This window comes from Rana temporaria, chromosome 12 (genome assembly GCF_905171775.1).
Source record: "Rana temporaria chromosome 12, aRanTem1.1, whole genome shotgun sequence".
NCBI classification, from domain to species: Eukaryota; Metazoa; Chordata; class Amphibia; order Anura; family Ranidae; genus Rana; species Rana temporaria.
In genome coordinates, this window is record NC_053500.1 from 55,079,443 (window position 1) to 55,098,726 (window position 19,284).

Here is a 19,284-nt window from a genome sequence, read left to right on the forward strand (position 1 = left end):
ATTGGAATTCAAGAGCCCCCTTTAATAAGGGGGCCCCAGATCCAGGCCCCCCACCCTATGTGAATGAGTATGGGGTCCCGCATCTTCTCTGGTGTCTTCTCCACGCTCTCCGGTTCTTTTCCCACTTTGCGGTGCCTTCTGCCAGGCTCCTCCGCTATCTTCTGCCAGCTCTTTTACTAGAGTTGGTCTGGTCTTCTCCGTCGTCTTCTTCCCTCTGCTCTTCTTCAGATGTTGACACGACACCCTCTCTTCCACTGTAATGCAGTGTGCGCAACGACTTATATAGGCATGGGGCGTGGTCACCAGGGGATGTCACCCGGTGACCCTGCCCCTTATGGACGTCACCGCCAGGGGCATGGTGGGGTGGTGACATCATAAGGGGCAGGGTCACCAGGAAAAACCCATGCCGGTTTTTTATTTAAAATTTGGCGTGGAGGTCCCCCTTAAGATCAGCAGAGCACAAGTCGCATGCCAAAGTCGGATCATGCAAGACGGCGTTCCGACTTTGATACGACTTCAATGATATTCAATTGGCTGAAGTATGATCAAAGTCGGACCAAAGTAGAGCAGGGAGCATTTTCAAAGTCGGACCGACTTGTGTCGGACCAGTTAAGACATGAGCTCCCAATGTCAGAGGGAAGGAAGTTAACATCATAAATTTTGGTTGGCAGTGGTGCAAGTCAAATTCCCAAGTACGCTACCGAGTTATTCCATATGAATCCATACTTTGATTAGAGGCTGACTGTTAATGAAGTAGGGATATTTATGGGTAATATGTAACATTTATTTACGTTGATTTTGTAGTATGAGACTTCCTTAAATTTTTCGAGCGCATTAATTACTGAAGGTAAGGATAATTCAGGATCGGCCAGAGTCAGTATAATGTCATCAGCGAAAAGGCACAACTTGTGTTCATCCTGACCAATCGTAATACCTTTGATATCTGGGGAAGAGCGTATATATTCCGTTAGGGGTTCTATTGCAAGGGAAAAAATCAGTGGGGATAAAGGGCACCCCTGTCTGGTCCCGTTAGTTAGTGCGAAAGTTCTAGAAAGCATACCTGAGGAAAAAAACTTTAGCAATGGGATGAGTATATAATGCCATAATGGCAGAGTGTATAAATCCTTTAAGGCCAAATTTAGATAAAGTGTGTGAAATATACCCCCAGTGCATTCTTTCGAATGCTTTTTCTGCATCTACTGTTAAAAGTAGGGCAGGCATTCGATCATTATGTATTCTGTTAATAATATTCAGCATTCTTCTAGTGCTATCAGGAGCTTGAACTTGATCTGGTCTAATTAATGAGGGGGTGATGTTAACTAATCTATTTGCTAGGACTTTCGCATAAATTTTAAGATCGGAATTAAGTAAAGATATAATCTATAATTCAAGGGAGAGGCAGGATCTTTGTCAGGTTTTGGAAGTGTTATTATTACAGCTTTTAGAAGTTCATTTGGGAAAGTTTTTGAATTTGCTGCTTGGTTGAAAAGTCTGGATAAATATGGGGTTAAAATATCCTTAAAAGCCGAGTAATATTCACCTGACAGGCCATCAGCACCTGGAGCCTTATTTTTGGGAAGATCATTTATGACTTTCAAAATTTCTTCATTGGAGATTGAGATTTTCTAAGGATATTGGGTCGATGGAGGGAAAATTTGTATCAGGTTGGGGGGTATTAATATCTTCTTTAAGATTGTATAATTCTTCATAGTACTGTGAAAATGCATCTACAATTTCTTGGGGATTGAACATTACTTTTCCCGATTTGTGGTGGGTTAATTTAATAATTTTATTTTTTGTCTACGCTGGCGTAATTGGGAAGCTAATAGTTTACCTGCTCTGTTACCTTCTGAATAATATTTTAAATTAAGTTTCTTAAAGTACTTCTCATGGTCAGTTATTAGGATAGATTTGAGTTCCATTCTCAGAGTGGAAAGATGACGTTCCAAATTAATATCTAGAGGATTTTTTTTATGTAACTCTTCTTGGCTTGCAATCTCTTTTAGTAATGAGTTTATTTTGATATTTCTATTTTTTTTCTCCCTGGCAGTTAATTGTATCAAGAGGCCCCTAACATAGGCCTTGTGGGAACACCATAAGGTAGCATCGTTAACACTACTATTGTCATTCATAAACAAAAAAATATTCAATGGATTCCTTCATCACAGACTGATGTTTCCCCTGTGCTAGAATAAATGTATTATTCCTCCATAAATAATTGTTGGGGCAGATTTGATTAGAATCAATTTCTATCGTAATAGGAGCGTGGTCTGACCACGTTAGATTATGAATTTTTGCGTCCACTATTTTCGGTAGGAGATTTTTGTCTGTGATAAAGTAATCCAATCTAGAGTATGACTTGTGAACATTAGAAAAAAAAGTAAAATCTTTCTCTGTAGTGTGTAAGCATCTCCATGGATCATACAAATTTTCTGTCGGGAAAATATCAGCTAAACCTTTCCTAGGGGTCTTTCCTTTTCTTGAAGTGTCCATATCCGGGTCTAGGGGTGCATCAAAGTCTCCACAAATAATAAGATAACCCTTCTGGATCCTCCTTGCCATCTTGATCACTTTCTGGATAAACTGGTGGGGATTTTTATTTGGAGCATAAATGTTGACAATAGTATACGTTGAGTTATCTATAGCGGCTACTCAAATAATATATCTTCCATGGGCATCTGTCCTAAGGTCTAATTGCTGAAAGGAAACCGTATCCTTTACAGCTGTAATCACCCCTCTATTCTTTTTCTTGTGGTTGGAAACAAAAATATGTGGAAATTTGTGATGTTGAAATTTAGGAGACTTATCCTTGGCGAAATGAGATTCTTGGATACAGAGGATGTCGCTGCTAAATTTGATAGCGTCAGCCCATAGAGCTCTCCTCTTGTATGGGCTATTGAGGCCCTTCACAATTATTGACAAGAGTTTAAGGGTCATTGCTTATAAGAGGATGATTGCTGAGATGTGAGATCATTTTTGTAGACAAGTTGCATGTTAAAAATGTGGAGAAAGCAGCAATACTTTATTTCCAGTAGGTGGAGGTGTTGTATCAGATAAAGCAGCATGGTACAGATACTATAGTGGAAGGCAAACAACAAAAACAAAACAAAAACTCAAACAAGTTCCCTTGAACTTCCTCCCCTGAGCAATCAGGTAATTCCCAAATGAAAATATTGAGGGCAAATGTGAGAAAACAGGTAGAACCATATTAATGGTGGACGGAGTTCTCTTTTTTCTTCCAGTCTTGTGGTATTGGTCCAGGAGTGCTGACATCCATTTTATCAATCTCTTGATTGGGGATAAAACTCCAGGAGCGAAGAATTTTTAGACCCTGATCCAAGCTTTTAATTGCGTAGGAGGAACCTTTGTAATCTACAAGCAATTTTGTGGGGAATCCCCATTTATAGATCATTCCATGGTTGCGGAATATTTTTGTGATTGAATTCATGTTTTTGCGAGCTAGAATTGTCGCTTGGGAGAGGTCTGAGAAAAGGATTATCCCAGCGTAAGGGTCAGGTAGTGGTGAATGGCGTCTAGCGTATTGCATGAGCTGATCCTTTTCCCCAAAAAAATTCATTCTAGCAATGACATCTCGCGGTAACTTTTCAGCTATATGCTGTGGTTTAAGGAGCCTGTGAGCTCTATCAATCTCTAATTCTTGTTTTGAGACTGAAGGAATTAGGTCTGAAATCATGCTTTTAATAAAGCCTTTTAGCTCTGATGGTTTCACTGTTTCTGGTATTCCTCTGAATTTTATATTATTTCTTCTGCTCCGGTCCTCGATATCTCCGACCTTAATTCTAAGCTGTCTGACTTCTTCCTCCAGGTCAAAGTGAGAATCTAATAACTCGTTGTGCGCTGAGGTAAAGTCGCACATCTTATTCTCAACATAGTCCACTCTGTCCCCCAGCGCGTCAATTTCTAGTTTGGACTTGTGCATATAGCTCAGCATGTCATGCTGTAAGGCACCCCTGAGGGACATAATCATTTATTTTATGGTCGTGTCCAGTATGGGTTGTTCTGCTGTCTGTATAGCATTAAGTTTGTCATCATAAGGATTACAATCTGGAATATAGGCAGTGTCAGGGTTAATGATGGAAAAGCTACCTTCTTTATCAGAAATCCTTCTCCTCTGCCTCACAGGAATCAGAATGTCATCCTGGTGCTCCATTCAGCCTGTGAAGCACTATGTTTCTCCACAGCTATGTTAGAGCTGGCAGTATTGTATTCATTGCCATGGTGGAGTGGGGCCGGCGCCATCTTGGATTCTCTGAGGTACTGCAGGGCTACAGAACTCACTCAGCTTACGTAGCCCCTCTCTGGTTTTTCTTTTGGCCGCCATCCCTCTTTTGTTCCCGCTGTCCTCCGGAGCAAAACGGTGTCACTCGGGGCTTAAAAGTCGCTATATAAGTAGCTCAGGGAAGTCCGTTGTAGCGGAGCTCCCTCACACTGCGTCCATACACTCTTGAATGAAAGTCCTCTTCTTGAGCAGAAATTTCCATTCTCCCTCCTGAAAAGCAGATTGCAGCTCTGTGTTCATTTAGTGACCCTTTAAGTTCCATTACATTACCCCACACGTTCCCTCTCAGTTTTTCACTTTCCTTATTTTTATACCAACTTCTACCATGTCCCTCTTTTCATGCGCACCCCAATTGCAATTATAATAATCACATAAAGTCATGTCACATCAACATAAATAACATTTACTATCACTTGAGCACTTTTACCATATTTATGGTCAAAGCCCTATGTCCGATACAGATATGAACAAGATAGATAGACTTAACATAAGACTTACCACATATAATAGACCTAAAGTGTGCCCTGATCTGATGGACGGTATGCCAAGATAAGGGGGCAAAAACATTCAGGTAGGGGTGTAGTATTATAGGTTTTAGCTTTATTCATTGAGCAAGTTTGGTGAACGCTTGTGCCATTTCCACCTGAGGATTGGGGGATGTGCTGGGCGAAGCAGCCAGACTTTCACTCGTCAAGTCTCTTAATTGTCATGATCTGGGATCCCACACCGGGATGTGGCAGAGGCCTCTCCAATACGATAAGAGCGACTGGAGCACTGACTGGGGTTGAGCTGTAGGTAGCGTGGAAGAGTGAGTGAGTGTGAAGGTGACAGGACCCAAATTGACCTAACCGCCCCCCCCCCCCCATTGATCCAGAGGAAGGCGAAAACCCCAACCGAGCCTAGGCCAATTGCTACAGCAGGGGAGAAAATTCCTTCCTGATCCCCCGAGAGGTGATCGGGTGAACCCTGGATCAACTTCCTATGGTTGGTTGTGCCCCGATGAATTCTGACGTTTTTGACGAACTGGCAGGCACTCAAGGGTTTGATCGGGAAAGGTAGTAGGGCATAAGAGTTTGACTATTCAGGTAGGAGTGACAGAAGGCGATCGAGTATGGTTACTGCACACCGGACATTCTTTGCTTTAGCGTTGGATGTCTACCCCAGTGCCTGATCGCTGGGTTTTGGATAGTGCCAGGTGGAGAATGAAGTGGTCGTGGTAGCGAGCCAAGTGAGGTCTATGTGGAACTTGGCCGGCGGGGTAGCTGCGGGTGAACTCGCTAGGCCGCAAGAATCCGTGGTAGGCCGAGTAGATGGTTTCTTGAATGACCAGGCTGGGGAGAAAGCCAAATGGGGAACTAGCCAAGATAGTAGACATTAACTGGTGCTGTGGGGATAGTTGTATGGGCCTGCGTAGGAAGGACATAACTTGGACTTGCCTTTACTAATAATGTCGGCCGTGGCCTAGTTGTCGGTGGTGAAGGCCACGGTTCGTCCTGTCCAGATATGACCCCAGAGCTGAGCGGCTGCCACGATCGGGAATTGTTCGAACACGGAGGAAGTCCAGGTAAACCCTGGGATTAAGAGTGTCTCTGGAGGCCATGGTCCTGCAAACCAACAGTGGCCAAAAATTGCAGCGAAGCCTGTGGAAGCGGCGGCATCTGTCACTACCTGCGGTGATGGGGGCGATATTGATGGTATAATGTTGATACTGTTTCACGTAGTAAGGAACTCCTTCCATATTGACAGATCCTCTACTGCCGCGGTGTCCAAGTTAAGGATCTGATCGGAGTCCTGTGTCTGGGAGAGGAAGACCAGGAGGCATGATACAAAAGATCGACCCTGGGGAATGATCCTAACTGCAAATCCCCGGGAGAGATTGAAGCTGCTTCTTAGTACACCCCTAGTGCGGGTGAAGTCTTGGAGAACTGACCTGATGCGGGTCAACATGAAGGAACAATAGGCGTAGTGAAAGCTAGTTTGCGTGTGGGCGGGACAGAAAATAGGTGAGCAGCCGAGTTGCTACTGGAGATGAGTGACCGATTTGAGCCACAAGTTAGGAGGCGTCTTCGCCTCCTACTGTCGGCTCGGCTTTTCGTTTTGGAGCCTGTCACCGACGCATCGCTCGTGACGTCATTTCCGGCGCGACGACGGCTGCCATTTCCGGGTGCTTCAGCGTGGGGACACGAGCGATCGGAAGTCTCTCCTCCGGCTTCCTGGGCCTCTCAATCCGGTCAGGTACCTCTCAGAGCGGGGGGTCGCTGGACCGTGGCTCTGGCTCCATGGCGGCCCATGTAGCGGTTGTCATAGCATTTCGGCTAAACATTTATTTACATGTTTTTTCTCTGAAGGCCTAGTCGGGGTGTTCTTGTTGGGATTTGGTTGCGCTGATGGTTGCCTTTATGTATCCAGCTATTGCAGCAGCAGCAGCAGCAGCAGGGGGAGGGGGTGTCTCTGCCATTTGGTCATGTTTGGTTCATTTACATTGGTACCCCCCTCCCATCTGTATTTAGGGACTTTGCAGTCGGGGGGGATTAAGGGGTGTGTAGGGGTCAGCAGGTTAGTTGTAGCAAGGTGCATTTTTTTCTGGAGATGAGTCTGTTAGCTCACAGGACGGGTCTAAGAACGCAGGTGTTGTTTCCTTGTGGTTAAACTGGCCGGGCTATGTTTGTGAGTTTCTCTATCAGCATAGGGGGCACGGTCCTGGTCACTGACGGCTATTCAAGGGGCACGGTTACCATCTCGGCAGCTACATTGGGCTCGCTGGTCATCCGTCGTTGGCATGATTGGTGCCCGGGTCGGTGGTCTCAGCAGGGATGGCGCTGACAGCGCTGTGGGAGCACCGTCCTGCGGCCAGCAGAATGTTGGTATATATATATCATACATGCATAGTCATGTTCAGGGGCGTTCACACTCGCATTACATTCGTCACCTATATAACTACAGGATTTTATCGGTTCCTTCCAAACAGCAGCGTGGGAGATTCTTCTCCTTTCATAGTTAGTAAGGGGTCACCAGATTTCACAGTCACGTATAGGGGGGCATCACGTCAGCTGTCGGTTCTCCATGAACCTTCCTTTCCCGTCAGACGCATGTCGGGGCACCGTCCGTCCTCCGGTTACATTATTGAGTCACTGCAAAATTTCTGCGGGGTAGGGTACACTCCTTCTTGGTCACAGGGGGGGAGGCACGGTTGTCTTCCCATTCGTAGGTCATTGTTTCCCTCGTCAGTCCTAGTCGGGGTGTTGTTCTTTCAGACTGGTTGGGTTATCCTTTTCTTACGTCAAGAGGTCTTACCAGTCTGCTTGCACGTCACAATTGCCTGTTTTCCCATTTTTCTTCCAGGTACTGGTCGCAGGGTGGGGGATAAGTGAGGCCGTGTGTTTTGTCCAGTATTAAGTGAGCCAGCGAATTCTCTCAGTACCCACGATCTGGGTACTTGCATTTTATTTTACATTTGGGGTCATGTTATCTTTCTTGCAGGTCGCATGTCATTTCAATATTGTTTTCTTTCATAGGAGCTGAGTGCAGTGTTTTGTCCAGTATTAAGTGAGCCAGCGAGTCCTCTCAGTACCCACGATCTGGGTACTTGCATTCTATTTTACATTTGGGGTCATGTTATCTTTCTTGCAGGTCGCATGTCATTTCAATATTATTTTCTTTCATAGGAGCGGGTTGCAGTGTTTTGTCCAGTATTAAGTGAGCCAGCGAATTCTCTCAGTACCCACGATCTGGGTACTTGCATTTTATTTTACATTTGGGGTCATGTTATCTTTCTTGCAGGTCGCAGGTTTTTCAATGTTATTTTCATTCGTAGGAGCTGGTTGCAGTGGGTGTGCGTTCGTGAACTGTCAGTTTTGTTCAGCAAGTGCAGTAAGTGCTGTCTTACTTTCCACGTTGGTTGGGTCACTCATGTGGCAACAAGTTATGGATCACATACTTAGGGTGGCTTTTAGTGCACTTTTACTAGCATTGCTACTTTGGGGTTTCAGCCGGGGAGGTTATTTTTGGGTTGGGGGGTAGCGGGAACGCCTGCCCTCCGGCAACAATGTCACTGGGGTGACCGCTGGGCCTGGCCTTCATTGTCACTCCGGAAGTCGTCCTCTGGGTTGTGCTTCACCATCCATGCTTCGCGTTTTCGTGTTGGTTAGACTCGGCTGGGGGGTCAAGTTCAGGTGGCATTCAGGTTGCGCAAGGTCATGTTTCACTGGGTTTGGTCCCCCTGGCTAGTGGTTTTGGTGGGGTCCGCTTTTCGGGGTAGGTGCCTTAGTCACAGGGCGGTTCCTGTGTTTCAACCTCTTGCGTTATTTTCTCAGGAGGTTTCTCACGTTCCTGGTACCTGCGTTCCAGGTAGGTATTACGTTTCCAGGCACATTTAGCTTCGGTCCGTATGGCGTCGAGGCTTCACTATGTCCTGTTCCACCGGTTGGTGGCTTATCACGCTGGGGGCATAGTTAGGTTGGGATGGTCACTTCAGGTATCTGGCACATTGGCATTCTGCTTGTTCATTTCACTCACGTCATTTCATTCCACATTTCGCTTCCTATTCTTTATCTGACACGTTTTCAGGTATCCAGGGCCTGAGTGTTCGTTTTTAATTGCCCGCACGCCTCGGGTGACTCGGTCCTTTGCTTTTTCACGTCCGGCACTTTCGATTATCTACACAGGTGCCAGATCCACTTGGGGTTTCGTGGTTAGTCACTCACTTACCAGTTCTATGTCACAACTTGTCACATGTCCTTGGCGGGCATGTTTTCGGCTAAATCTTTCATTCTACCCCCCTGCGCTAGGCCATGTCCCAGGCGGGAGACATCGAAGAGGGGTCAGTCGTTCTTCCTTCCCTGGGTGAAGCATCTGAACATGAAAGCACGCCATCTATGAGGGCCTGGACCATCCCCAGATTGGTGGCGGAGCTCCAGCGCAGGGGTATCTCCTACCCATCGGCTGCACGCAAGGCGGAGTTATTCAGACTCTTATTCCCTAGGGCTTCAAGTGCCGCCCCAGAACAAGTGACTTTGCACTCAATTGGGGCGTCTCTCACGCTCATCCACTCCTCGCTCAACGTCCTGGCGACAGGTTTTCAGGAGCTACGGGCCAGGGTGGAGGTCCTCGAAAGCCCTCCTTGCCTGTCTCCTGCAGCTCCTGTCGTGCCCGCTTCATCAGCTGACCGAGTGTCCCCCGTGGTTGGCCCAGTCCCTGTAGGTAAGACCGCGGGTTCCCTTTCAGTCACTCCCGCCTATTTCGTGCCGGCCAACATTAAGAAAGACATTCTGGACAGGAAGGATGTCAATTTAACCTCCCTCTTGATCGCAGCTCACGATGTTGGACAATAAATCATACGCGTGCGGCGACGTCTCAGTGGTAGTTAAGTCCAGGGACCATAGACTTAGCCGCAAGCTCTCTGTCCCTGAATTCGTGTTAGCTTTTAGTATCTATAGGGATGTTATCTGTTCGGTCAGTCCTCAGAGGAGGGAGGAGTTGGATTTATATTTATACGCGGTCGTAGAGCTGGGCTATAAATATGGCGGGTCGGCATTTTACGACTACCATCGGTCGTTTTCTGCAAAAGCGGCAGCTGTATTCATCCAACATCAGGCTATGACCGACTGGAGCGTGGTAGATACGGAACTTTTTTGTCGGCATTTCGCAGGACTAAGGTCTCCGGTCTGCTCCACGTGCCAGTCCTCCACCCACACGGCTTACTGGTGCCCTCTCATGGGACCCCCTGCTGTGCCAGGGCCTTCCAGAGCTTCCTCTAGTTTGTTGCCGACCCCTAGTACTTCGGCCTCTTTTGACAAACTCGGCAGGCCGATTCATTATCTGGGAAAATCACAGCTTTGTAACAATTTTAATCAGGGATCCTGTAATTAAAGTCAGTGCCGCCTGCTGCATGTCTGTGCCACCTGTTACAGGGCACACCCCAAGTCATCCTGTACGCTTAAGCAAGAGAAGTCCTCAGGACTAAGCCGTATCAATATTTCCGTCTTACAGTCCTGTTTGGCTTCCCACCCTTCCCCCTCCCTTTGTCAGTTTCTAGTTGAGGGGTTTGAGCGGGGGTTCCACACGGGCTTTATCACGCTGCCTCAGGGCACATTCGAGTGTAAGAATCTTCTGTCCTCAGGCCTTGATATGGAGGCAGTGGATGGGCTGCTCCAGACAGAGCTGGACAAGGGTTTCGTCATTGGGCCTTTCGCTTCCCCACCATTTCATCAGTGGAGGGTCAACCCTCTGGGCCTAGTTAAGGGGAAATTTTCTAATAAACTTTGATTAATCTATGATTTGTCAGCTCCTCATTGCTCTCGGGTACCCAGTTTAAACTCCTTGATTCCATCAGAGGAGTTTTCTCTGAAGTATGCATCAGTTGACCAGGCCATCCAGCGGATCATATGTATAGGTAGGGACGCTTGGTTGTCCAAAGCCGATATCTCGGATGCATTTAAGCTCCTTTCTATTCAGCCTTCCCTGTGGCAATGGCACGGTATCAAGTGGAGGGGTATGTATTTCTTCGCTACCAACCTTACGTTCGGCTCCAAGAGCAATCCCTGGATTTTTAATGTGTTCGCAGATGCGCTCAATTGGATTCTCGTACATGAGGCAGGTTGTCAGGAGGTTTTACATTATCTAGACGATTACCTCCTGATTGAGAGTGCAGGACGTACGCCCTCCGACCTCCAGAAGCTGGTGGCGGTGTCTTCCGCTCTCAATGTCCCTTTGGCAAGTCAGAAAATGGAGGGCCCAGGCACCTCTCTCACCTTTTTGGGAATCATTCTGGATTCCCAGACCATGCAGGCGAGGTTACCAGCAGACAAGTTGGCCAGGATTAGGGAGCGGATACATGGGTTCACCGTGTCCCGAGTCACTTCCAGGAAAGATCTGCAGTCACTTCTGGGGATGTTAAATTTTGCCATGAGAATTATCCCTCAGGGCAGGTCATTTATCTCTCGGTTGCTCGCTTTGCTCCCCGCAGCCCCTGATGCAGATTCATTGGTCAGGTTGGACGCAGCAGCTTCAGCAGATCTTCGCATGTGGGATCAGTTCCTCCGGGACTGGAACGGTGTGTCTATGTTCATACCCACAGTTTCGGAGTCATCATTTCGGGTGGTTACGGATGCCGAAGCCACTAATGGGTACGCAGCCATTTTTGGTACCCATTGGCTGGCCGGACCATGGTCGGATGAATGTCGGGCAATTCCCGGGTTCTTCCGGACGTTGGCCTTGTTCGAGGTTTATCCCATAGTTGCTGCGGCTCAGGTATGGGGGCATTTGTGGACAGGCAACTCAGTGGTGTTCTACACAGATAATCAGGCGACCGCAGAGATTGTCAACAAGGGAAGGTCAGGGTCACTGTACATCATGGCCTTCATACGCAGGCTCATTTGGATTTCCCTTCAGTTTAAATTTCATATCCACTGTAGTTTTATTAGCGGGGTTCAGAATTCTGCTGCGGACGCCCTATCACGGTTTGATATGTTGTCCTTCTTTCAGCAGGTCCCGGACGCAGACGTCTATGCCACACCGTCCCCACAGGTCTCCCAGCTGAGGATGGACTAAGCTTGCACTGGGCAGGGGCACTAGGTTTGATTAACAAGTCACTGGCAAATAACACCAGGAAGGTGTACGGTACCGCCTGGAGAACATTCCAGACTTTCCTGGCACAGTATCCCAGGGCGGATCCATTTGACAATCAGTACCTCTTGTCGTTCGTGGCCTATTGTCACTTCCAGCTGAGGTTGTCCCATAGCACTATCAGGGGGTATCTGGCAGGCGTCCAGCATTTCAGTTCTCTGCTCCATCCTGGCAGGCAGTCTCTGTTTGCAGCTCATTCGGTCAAAGCAATCCTCCGAGGGATTCAGAAAAGCAGCCCACCAACCTCTACCAGCAGGTTGCCCATCACAGGGCACATCTTCCGGGCCATGTCAGATATGCTGTCTGGTGTTCCATTTGGGTTACTACCCAGTCTGGTGCTGAAGGCGGCTATTTATCTGGCTTTCTACGGTTTCCTGAGACCAGGGGAGTTTACCCGTGTAGGGGCCAACTCCCGTACTCTGGTAGTTAGTCAATTAGTTAGGTTCCCTGACCATTTTGTGTTGCGTTTGGAAGCTTGCAAAACACAGCAGACAGGGCCGGGTACCAATGTCCGGTATTTCAGGGTCGAGTCTGGTTGCTGTCCGGTTTCGGTCTTAGATTCGCTTTTGGCCCAGTTATAAGGGGTTCCCAGGGACAGTCCTCTTTTGCCATTTAATGGGGCCCCTCTCACTTCAGCACTGTTCATGAGATATTGCCGCACTCTTTTGGGGAATTTAGGTTTGAACCCCATGTCATATTCGGGTCATTCCTTCAGAATTGGGGCCGCCTCATCAGCCTCACGTCAGGGGGTCCCGGTTCACGTCATTAAGAGGTTAGGTAGGTGGAGGTCTGCATGTTACTCTAGATACATCCCGGAACCACTTACAGAGATGTCTCTGGCTTTTGCTCATCTGGCTGATTGATGTTCGGGTTAAATAAATCATCTACTCACATACATTTGTCCTAGTGTCTTTTGTTTTTGCCCCCTTTTAGGCATACTGACCTCGTGACCACGGCACACCTCAGGTCACCATTCATCTCACGTTATTCTTTCCCTAGTTCCCGTTAGAGGCTCCGAGTACAAGTTAGGAAACGGGACGCAGGCCCGCCTACATTTGTAGGAGGGGCCTCGCCCTTTTATAGCAGCGTCTTCGCCTCCTCCTACTGTCGGCTCGGCTTTTCGTTTCTCCCACCCTCCCTTTCCCCTTTTTTAATTTATCTTCTTGTCCACCTTTTTCTTTTCTATTTCACATATCTTCTCGGGTATGCCCCACAATTGCAATTAAGCAGCTTTATTAGAAAGGTGAAAACAAAGTTTAGCGGAAATTTGGAGTATGATGGAGTGAGATGCAAATGTTTATGCTTGACAACAAACGTAAGGCCCGGGATCCGAATCGTAAGTACCACTGTATTCGTATCGCCAATGCCAATGCCAATAGTTTGAGGTGTGACCATCAGTGGGGTTTGTTTTGTGAAGGATCTGAAACATTGGGCCGGTGCTGCGACTGTACTCCGGTCGGTTGGTGAATTTTGCATTGCCGAGGATCCGAATCGTTGCGCCGATGATGCGATTGGATTCGGATTGGCTGTGGATGTAAGGTGACGGGGGGGGCTTGTGTGCCGGATCCGAATCATTGCACCGATGATATGACTAGACTCCGATCGGCTGATGGTGTTAGTGGTTGAAGGGGTTTGTGGTTACTGAGGATCCGAATCATAGGGAAGACGTTGCGACTAGATTCAGATCGGCTGTTGGTGAGTGCTTGGGTTTTTTTTTTGGGCTATGCTGAGACGAATCGGGGCATGAGGATGCGACCGGATTAGAATCGGAACATGATACATGACAGTGAAATGTTTTGTCATGACAGAGGCATGAATCGGTGTGCCGCACGTGCGACTGACAACAACCGGACTCTGGAGCATGTACTGAACTGAGGCCAAACAACTGTGGCACACCAGGACGAATCGGTTTATTACGGATGCGACTAGATTCGAATCGGAGTGCGGTATGTGATAGTTTAATGAAATTATTGCTATGACAGAGGTGCGGATTGGTCGGGCCGCGGTTGCAACTGAGAATAAACCGGACTCTGGCGCATGTACTGAAATAAGGCCGAAAAGCAACTGGGGCACGCCAAGACGAATTGGTGCATGAGGATGCGATTGGAGCACGTGAGAATGTGCATGGTTTCAAATTGGATGCGTTTCAGTGAAATTGGGTGACAGAAATTCCCATGACAGAGGCACGAATCGCTGCGCCGCGGATGCGACTGACAACGAGCGACTCTGGAGCTTGTGTTGAAATAAGGCCAACAACAACTAGGGCACGCGTGAGATAAACCTGCACATGAGAATGCATGTGGATTCAAATCAGATGCGTGACAGTGAAATGAGTGACAGAAATTCCCATGACAGAGGCACAATTCGCTGCGCCGCGAATGCGACTGACAATGAGCAACTCTGGAACATGTACTGAAATGAGGCAGAAAAACAACTGGGGCACACTGGGACGAATTAGTGCATGAGGATGCGACTGGAGCATGTGAGAACGCGGATGGTTTCAAATCAGATGCATTTTGGTAAAATGAGTGACAGAAATTCCCATGACAGAGGCACGAATCGCTGTGCTGCGGATGCGACTGACAACGAGCAACTCTTGAGCATGTACTGAAATAAGGCCAACAACAACTAGGGCACGCTTGAGATAAACCTGCACATGAGAATGCATGTGGATTCAAATCAGATGCGTGACAGTGAAATGAGTGACATTCATTCATTCATTCATTCATTCATTCAGAAATTTCCCATGACAGAGGCGCGAGTCGGTGCACCGTGGGTGCAACTAACAATGAGCGAACTCTAGAGCATGTACTGAAATGAGGCCAACAACTGGGGCACGCCGGGACGAATTGGTGCATCGGATGCGACTTGGATTTGAATCAGATTGAAGGGTAAGTGAATCGAACGACTGAAAGATTTGCCATAACAGTGGCGCCAACAGGTGTGCTGCAATTTGCGACTGATAACGGACCTGACTGTGGAGCGTGAGATGCATGAGCCAGAATGACTAGCACGAGTTGACACAGATCAGTGTATTGCAGACACGACTGGATTCGAATTGAAGTGGAGGGAAAACAAAATGTGACAAATTAAATTACTGTCACTGAATGAGAAGGAAAAAATAACTAGCGGGGATGAACCGGTGAGTCGCTGATGTGACTAAATTTGACCGGAGGGTAATGTAAAGTAAAATGACTGGAATGATAGACAGTGCATTTCTAAGTGACATGGGCCTACTACGTGACATGTGCTCATGAATTGCACGATAAGACCCTGGTCTTGCACAAGGCTCAAATAAGGCTGAATATGGAGGCTTGACAAATGACTCGCATGTTCCACAGTGGGGTTTTTGATGGCACGGGTTATCTGGCAAAACGGTGCATGAAACAAAGAATTTGTACAAATCCTACCTGCGACAGTTTGAAAAAAAGACTTGATCTACGAAAATCATGGTGGGTGTGCAAGACATCTGAAGAGCATGGTGTTGCGCCGTGGATGACGCACAGAAAATTACTAGGCTTGGTAAACAAAGAGAGAAACGTGTGCAAACGATTTGTAAGTTCCACTGCAGGAACTAAAACACACGGCATGGGGGAAAACAACAAATGGCAATGGTAGAAAGTATGCAATGTGTGTGACCCGAATCAGTTCGTAAATATATGAAATTAATCCGATACGAATTAGAAGGATTAAATTAATCTGATATGAATTGGTTGTAGAGTGTATGTGACCCCTTACTCTGAAACTGAACACCAACCAACCACCCACCCCTCCCCCCCAGGCTAAACCAGTGCAGAGAAGGTATCAGGTGGGCCTAATTATCACCTCAAACAGCCACAGAAACCTGTACACACAATACATGCTTGTCTCTAAATGGAAGAGATGGCAAACCCATGGACAGTGAATCTTTATATCCAGTGAAATCTACAGCGAGTGATATCGGACAAAGACCAACCGTGACTCGGAGGTTTGGAATTATAAATTAAAACGTATGTTTGGCAGACCACAACTCAGAAGCAGGCTTTTTTTTTTTTTTTTACGTAAGGACAGGTAGCATAACAACGCACATGATGCAAAAGATTCAGAATGTACCTGCGACAGTGAGCGGGAACCGCCGACGAAGAGCACGAACGAAGAAGCCGAAATGCACCTGCGATCAAAATGCCAGGACTCACAAACGCGAGGTGAGCTGGGAAGAGTCAGCCCAGTGATGTGTGGTATCGCTCACAGGAAACCAACAATGACCACAGGTGAGTGGGCTGGTTAAATACCCCCAGGCTCCTCCCATAAATTCAGGCCAGCATACTGGCCTTGTTACACGCCTTTTACAATACTGTATTTACACATTGTAATGTGCAGTGCCAATTGTACTTCAAAGGGAAAATATGTGAATATGACATTTATTCATTAATCAGTGCAAAATATGTCCCCACTATTAATACCTAGGAAAAGCATCTTACCAAGTAGGCTTGCAAAGGATTCACTGAATTGTCCCCAGCGCTCTGGATGTTGAGGAGAAGAGATCAGTAAGGGCTCTGCTCTTCCTGACCAATACAAGTTAGTACGTCCATTAGGAAATGGGATTCCATTGTCAGAGCTGAATATTACAAGAGTGTCATTTTCATGTCCGGAACTACGCAGTTCAGAGAGGATCAGACCTATTCCTGTAGTGCACAATGAGAGATAATTGTTTTTTTATTATCAATGTGACAGTGAGGTTGTTTTACATACAGTGCCTAGGCAAAAAGTTATGTGGCATCCCTAGGATGCAACACTGAATGACTATGTTTATAAATTTATAAACTAGTAGTGCAATGTGCCTAGGGTAAATTTCAAAACCATATTGCCAGACCTACAACTTTACTATATTATTACACGTACTGGATCAGTGCTAATATACTAGAGTGGGCCAATTAATGTCAGCACTGTTATGAACTGGCCATATGCTTAAAAAATACCCAAAAGGTTTTTGAACATTCAAAGAATATCAATAAAAGATGCAAAGGAAGAAGTTCAGGCCTACTGCATTGCAAAATGATCAGGAAATCCACATATGTAGGCAATTGAGTCATTATAAAATGCTCTACTTTTCCGGTGATCTTTAGTCTGGCCCCTTCTGCCTCCCTATTTGTCTTTTTCATGCAGTAGGTGGCCTCACTGAACAGTAAAGAGGCTATGAAGATGGGATTAAACACAACATGAGGAAGTTCAGGTAGATTTGGCATCCTGCCTGGAAGAAATACAGTCCTGGATGGGAGCCAATTATTTAAAACTTAATGGCTCTAAAACAGAATGTATTATTATCAGTAATCAGAGCAAAACCAGTTTGATTTATTTTCCTTCTTGGCCGATTTCGTTTATGCCATCCCCGACCCTGGCTACCCAGGTTCGGAACTTGGGAATCATTGTGGATTCCAAATTGTCATTGAAGGCGCAGGTAAATCAGGTGGTAAGCGCATGTTACTACCAACTGAAACTCCTGCGCTCTACATTGCATTTCATTGACGAAGTGGACAAAGTCCAAGTGATCAATGCTTTTATTGGTAGTCGGCTGGACTATTGTAACGCGTTATACATGGGGTGTCCAAAAACCCTTCTGCATAAGCTTCAACTGATCCAAAATGCCGCAGCCAGGTTATTAACAGGTGTGGGTCGTCGGGACCATATTACACCTTCTCTGAAAGCCCTGCATTGGCTACCGGTTGCTGAGCGGGTCTTGTTCAAAGTGGGTTGTATCGTCCATAAAGCTATCCATAAGATAGGCCCAGGGTATCTGCAAGAAAAATTTACCTGTTACGTGCCCAACAGATCACTGAGATCTGCTGATCAGGCCAATCTGACTGTGCCTAAATTTAGAAGAACTAAATGTGGAGGGAGGATGCGCAGGGTTCAATATTCTGGAACTCTCTACCTCTATACATAAGACGTGAGAAGGATCTATTAAAATTTAGGAAGTTTTTAAAAACTTTTCTATTTTTTCAAGTGTATGGCCCTAATTAGGGTAAGATATTAGTACTAGTATTAGTATTTTAGCTCTTTTAAATGTTATTATGTGATTTTATATTGTTATCTTATAGTAATGAGAGATGTGTTTTGTATTTGTATATGTTGGTTCTATGAGCGCATTGAGGCCTTCGGGTAATGACTGCGCTCCCAATAAGCATTTTAAATAAATAAATAACATTTACAGGAAAGGTAGAAAATATGGGCCAAATCCACAAAAGGGATACGACGGCGTAATTGCTGTTACGCCGTCGTTTCCCTGTTCCTAACTATGGAACTGATCCACAGAATCAGTTTTCCATAGTTAGGCAGAAGATCCGGCATGTGTAAGGGACTTACACTGCCGGTGATCTGCCGTGCTGGTTCCATGTATCATGGAAGTTCCAGCGCATGCGCGAACTGATGCGCTGAGATGGTTCCAGCTAATCGGGAAAGTTCCTTCAAGCACTGCGCAGGTGCAAACTTGCTGACGGAAATCCCCGAACGGCGGCCGGCATCCAGGGCGACGTGGATTTAGAGGAAAGTGGCCAGTCGGCCTCACGTCCTCGCTGCGCTCGGACGGCTCGCTTCGCTCGCTCGGCCTCCTGGCTCTTTTTTTAACATCCTCCAATCCACGGGGATGTTAAAGAATGAGCCTGGATGCCGGGCGAGGTTCGGAGATTTCTGTCGGGAAGTTTGCGCCTGCGCAGTCAGTGAAGGAACTTCCCCCATAGGGGAACATTGAGGACAAGTCACCGGATCTTAGGATGCAGTACCGCATCCGCCGCTGGGGGCATTTAGTGTCGAAATGCCGCCTCGGGTATGCAAATTAGCACTTACGGAGATCCACAAAGCTTTTCAGCTTCGTTTTTTCTCCGTAAGTTTTAGTTTGCATACGCAAAATTAGGGCTGCTTTTACATTTGAATAGGAACGCCTTGCGCCGGCGGAATTTAAGTTACACAGCCCAAAATTTCTAGGTAAGTGCTTTGTGGATCGGGCACTTAGGTAGAAATTTTAAGGCAGTGTAACTTAAATGGAAAAAATTAAGTTAGGCACGATCTTTGTGGATTACCCCCTATATTTATATGTGGTCTTGTCATGTTAAGAGCAATGTCCTATTATCAGGGTTGTGCCAAGGCCTGGTATGTTTTGAACATATAGTATCTCAGAAAGATTTTTTGGTTTGTTTTTTTGGGTATTTATTGTAAAAAGATAGCAAGTGCACTCACATGTATCTGGATAAAAACTTGCATATTCTATGGTATGAGGCGGCAGTGGGTCGCCTCCACTGCCGCCTCATACCATAGAATATGCACGTTTTTATCCAGATACATGTGAGTGCACTTGCTATCTTTTTACAATAAATACCCAGTTTTAT

General features: G+C 46.4%; 1 protein-coding gene across 1 annotated transcript in view; it reads right to left on the reverse strand.

Annotated features, from left to right (window-relative positions):
• The window catches only part of SGSH (N-sulfoglucosamine sulfohydrolase), a 78,506-nt gene that overhangs the window by 2,529 nt on the left and 56,693 nt on the right, over window positions 1–19,284 (reverse strand). The window contains exon 7 of the mRNA XM_040331785.1: window positions 16,384–16,587. Within this exon, the coding sequence (XP_040187719.1) occupies window positions 16,384–16,587 (204 nt within the window). The remainder of the gene's footprint in view (window positions 1–16,383; window positions 16,588–19,284) is intronic.